This window comes from Diaphorina citri, unplaced genomic scaffold (assembly GCF_000475195.1).
Source record: "Diaphorina citri unplaced genomic scaffold, Diaci psyllid genome assembly version 1.1 scaffold5928, whole genome shotgun sequence".
NCBI classification, from domain to species: domain Eukaryota; kingdom Metazoa; phylum Arthropoda; class Insecta; order Hemiptera; family Psyllidae; genus Diaphorina; species Diaphorina citri.
The window spans coordinates 1,184-5,906 of NW_007383304.1; the positions used below are offsets into that span (position 1 = coordinate 1,184).

General features: G+C 50.3%; 1 protein-coding gene across 1 annotated transcript; it reads right to left on the reverse strand.

The window, feature by feature from the left end:
• Positions 1-583: 583 nt before the first annotated feature.
• Positions 584-1,168, reverse strand: LOC103521784. Its single transcript, XM_026832301.1, has one exon. It carries the CDS (start codon positions 1,166-1,168, stop codon positions 584-586), a length of 585 nt encoding a protein of 194 aa, XP_026688102.1.
• Positions 1,169-4,723: the final 3,555 nt, after the last annotated feature.

Below are 4,723 nucleotides of genomic sequence, written 5' to 3' on the forward strand. Positions count from 1 at the left end.
GTTACTAGGCACGTCTACCTATGTATCTACTTATGAAATCATCTATAGCATTAGAAAAGAACTTTTACTTACCTCAAAGTTGTTTCTGAGTAGGTGTGGGGAGCAATGGAATGAGAAGTCCAGTTGTAGAGGTTGATAGAAGAAGGTTTTGATTTGCACTTTATTGAGTGAATTGAGCGAATTAATTTTACAAGGAAAAACTTAAAACTATACAATACACTGAGAAGGAAACATGTGCTGCGTGTATTATCCTGAAGAGCGCACGCCACACACTCCCCTGCCAGTGATGAAGTCACGAAGAACAGAATTTACGAGGAAAGTGGACTCTGCGGCCTGAGCGTGTTGTGACTGTGGCTGGTTGAACTTGGGTTGTGTCGGTTGCTGGTTGTCCTTGGGATTCTCTTGTATTGGTTCCTTGTCCTTGGGCTGAGGTGCTGTTTGGAGTATCTGGTTGGCCTTGGGGCTCATCACTCATGGTGTATGCTGGCTTGAGTCGATCAATAGTGACAGTGGTGTGTTTGCCATTGATATTGACGACGAATGTCCTTGAGCTGCGATTGATGACTTGGTAGGGACCGTCATTTTATGGCATCTGAAGGCAACGCTTGGAGAGGTCGCGGCGCACGAAGACTCGGTCTGAAGCATGGAGATCCTTGAAGATGAAGTGGTGTTCGCCTCCGTGCTGCGTGCCATTGACTGGTTGGAGCTGTCGCATGTGGTTGCGGATGTCCTTGACAAACTCAGTGGTGGAGTCTGAGTCAGTGCAGTCGGCCTTGGATGCGAGGAATTCACCGGGGAGTCGGAGTGGTTCACCATAGACAAGTTCTGCACTGGATGCCTTGAAATCATCTCGCCAGGCTGCTCGGATGCCGAGTAGTACAGTGGGGAGAATGTCGGTCCAGCGGTCTGTGTGGTGGCACTTGATTGCGGCCTTGAGCTGTCTATGAAGTCGCTCGACCATTCCATTGGCTGCAGGGTGGTAAGCCGTGGTGCGGAGATGGTGGGAGCCGGTGAGTGTGCTGAGTTCCTTGAATAGGGAGGACTCGAATTGACGGCCTTGGTCTGTTGTGATACGGAGAGGCGTTCCGAACCGGGCAATCCAATGAGTGTAGAAGGCCTTGGCGACAGTGGAGCCTCTTGGGCTGCGAGAGGGATGACTTCGGGCCATCGAGTGAAGCGGTCGACCATGGTCAGACAGTAGCGGAAGCCGTCTGAGTGTGGCATGATGATCATGTCCAAGTGTACGTGCTCGAATCTCCGTGTAGGTGGGGAAAAGGAGCCGAGTGTAGCATGGACATGACGAGTGACCTTGGCTCGTTGACAATCCATGCAGCTTCATGTCCATGTGCGGCAGTCCTTGGAGATGGAAGGCCAGACGTATCTCTCCTTGACGAGCTTCACCGTGGTGTTGACGCCTGGGTGGGACAGTTGGTGGATCGAATTGAAGGCTGTCCGTCGGAAGGGCCGTGAGATGAAGGGTCTCGCCGTGGGTGTGGAGACGTCACAGTAGATGTGAACATCCGACTCGGGCATCTGGAGGAGTTTGAGATGAAGGCCGGATGATCAGTGTAGATAGTGAACACTCGACGTTCAATCATGTGCCGGAAGTGCTTGACTGCCAAGTAGATTGCTAGCAGTTCTCTGTCGTATGCGCCGTACTTAGGCCTGATTGGCAACATGAGTGTGCTGATTTCCTTGAATAGGGAGGACTCGAATTGACGGCCTTGGTCTGTTGTGATACGGAGAGGCGTTCCGAACCGGGCAATCCAATGAGTGTAGAAGGCCTTGGCGACAGTGGAGCCTCTTGGGCTGCGAGAGGGATGACTTCGGGCCATCGAGTGAAGCGGTCGACCATGGTCAGACAGTAGCGGAAGCCGTCTGAGTGTGGCATGATGATCATGTCCAAGTGTACGTGCTCGAATCTCCGTGTAGGTGGGGAAAAGGAGCCGAGTGGAGCATGGACATGACGAGTGACCTTGGCTCGTTGACAATCCATGCAGCTTCGTGTCCATGTGCGGCAGTCCTTGGACTTCACCGTGGTGTTGACGCCTGGGTGGGACAGTTGGTGGATCGAATTGAAGGCTGTCCGTCGGAAGGGCCGTGAGATGAAGGGTCTCGCCGTGGGTGTGGAGACGTCACAGTAGATGTGAACATCCGACTCGGGCATCTGGAGGAGTTTGAGATGAAGGCCGGAGTCGGTACCTTGGAGTGGGACCTTGAGTTCCTCATCTGTTTGCTGGGAGGTTGCCAGGGACTTGTAGTCGAGAGTTGCGTGGATGGCATCAACTCGGGAGAGTGCGTCAGCGACGACATTTTGGCTGCCTGGGACGTATTGAATGTCAGTGGAGAATTGGGCGATGAAGTCCAGATGCCGGAACTGCCGTGGGGAACATTTCTCGGGCTTCTGGAGGAATAATAATAATAATAGTGCTTATTTATACTGCTCAAATAGGACTGAAAAGTCCCTTTACTCCAGCAGTGGGCTACTACTATTATTGTGGTCAAATTTTCAAATTATATTGAGGATAAAATTCCATACCTCGGCTGGGATTGAACCCACGCCCTCCTGTTTACCAGGCGAGCGCCTTGACCACTACACCACCGAGGAAGGCGAAGGTGAGCGGCTTGTGATCAGTGTAGATAGTGAACACTCGACCTTCAATCATGTGCAGGAAGTGCTTGACTGCCAAGTAGATTGCTAGCAGTTCTCTGTCGTATGTGCCGTACTTCTTCTCCGCTGTTGATAGTTTCCTTGAGAAGAAAGCGAGGGGCTGCCATTCTTTGTTCACCAGTTGCTGGAGTGTAGCGCCTACAACATGGTCGGAAGCGTCGCTCACAAGTGAGAGTGGGGCATTGGGACGGGCAAGCAAAGTAGCTGTTCCTTGCAGTGCTGGAAGGCCTTGATCGCATCCGGTGTCCATTGAATGAGAATGTTGCCCTTGATATTGTCAGTGAGCAGGTCGCTTACGGTTGCCAGGGTGTCGGATGCTCGTGAAATGAAACTGCGGTAGAAGTTCACCATGCCCAGGAATTGGCGTAAACCCTTGGCTGTGGTTGGCTGCTCGTAGTCTAGGATGTCCTTCACTCGGTTGGGCAATGGGCAGGTTCCTTGATTGGAATTGAGGTAGCCGAGGAACTTGACTTCTGGTTGGCCGAAGACGAACTTGCTGGGATTGAGGACGAGTGAGTATTGTTGGAAGCGCTCGAAAATGATGGTCAGGTGCTCCAAGTGTTGGGACTCAGTCTCTGATGCGACCAGCACGTCATCAATGTATGGGAAGCAGAAGTCTAGGCCTCGGAGAACTTTATCCATGAAGCGTTGGAATGTCTGCGCTGCGTTCCGCAGACCAAAGGACTTGCATGGAAATTCGAACAAGCCAAAGGGTGTGGTGATGGCTGTCTTGCAGATGTCTTCCTCGGCAACTGGAATTTGGTTGTAGGCACGCACCAGATCGATTGTGGAAAAGACTGTTTTGCCATGGAGTATGTGGGCAAAGTCCTGAATGTGGCGCACTGGGTATCGGTCTGGGATGGTGCGAGCATTGAGGCCTCGATAGTCGCCGCAGGGTCTCCAATTCTCCATGTGTCAGTGGTTGACTTCTCGACTAGATGGAGTGGAACGGACCATGGACTGTTGGAAGGTCGAGCAATGCCGAGTTGTAGCATTGCTTCGAACTCCTTCTTGGCGGCCTTGAGTTTGGCTGGAGCGAGACGGCGGGGTCTGTTAGCAACAGGAGGGCCGGGAGTGGTTTTGATGTGGTGCCGTGTGTTGTGCTCGATGTTCCCTGGAATGCCATCGGGACGAGTGATCTCCTTGAATTGTTGCAGGAGCTGGTGGTACCTTGAAGCTGCGTTGACCGTTTTGACTGATGGAATATTGCTCTCAGCCACATGCCCTTGGACGGTGAGATAAGTGGTGCCATCGAGAAGTCGTTGGTTGCGCAGGTCTACCAAGAGATAGTGGTAGTGTAGAAAGTCAGCTCCGATGATTGGTTTGGAGACATCGGCCACAACAAACCGCCAAGTGAAAACGCGGCGCAGTCCCAGATTGAGCGAGAGGGTCACGGTGTCATATGTATGAATGTCCGTGGAATGGGGGGGCGCATATAAGTAGAGGGGGGAGGGGGTATATTGATATACAAAGAGCTAGAGAGGTAATACGTACGTTGGTACACAAAGAATTAGGGGGGTAGCTATGTTGCTATACAAAGAATTCAATAGAACCAACATCACCTAATACCATACCTAATGTATACTCAGTGGATACGTACATTAGCGCTGACTGTATCCCTAATACTGAGTGCCCCCCACAGCCCCTTGCCCCTAATACTGAGTGCCCCCCCACAGCCCCTTGCCTCACTTTGCTATTGCTATCATTATACTCTGTCTATTTTATCTTGGGATTTTTTGAAACAGAGTAACTTTGTCAAACTAACATTATATAGAATTCTTGATATTAATTATCATTCGTGGCTCAGCGTTGGTATCATTGGGCGTATAGGTATCAGCGGCAAATATGTTTGTTTCGTTTTTCTATCGCTATATGTGACAATAACCCATCGGTTTCAAGTCGGCGTTATCCAGGATTTCGACCAATTACTATCTAGTATCTACCAGTATACTTACTCGTATTATAATTTCGAGGTTATTTTTAGTTAATTTCATTTAATAATAATTTAACGACTAACTTTTTTAACTAACTTTTTTTAAACGACTAACTAAT

Bases quoted from the DNA above. Each gene is read 5' to 3' on its own strand.
- LOC103521784 (XM_026832301.1), bottom strand. From the start codon at position 1,168: ATGGCCCGAAGTCATCCCTCTCGCAGCCCAAGAGGCTCCACTGTCGCC.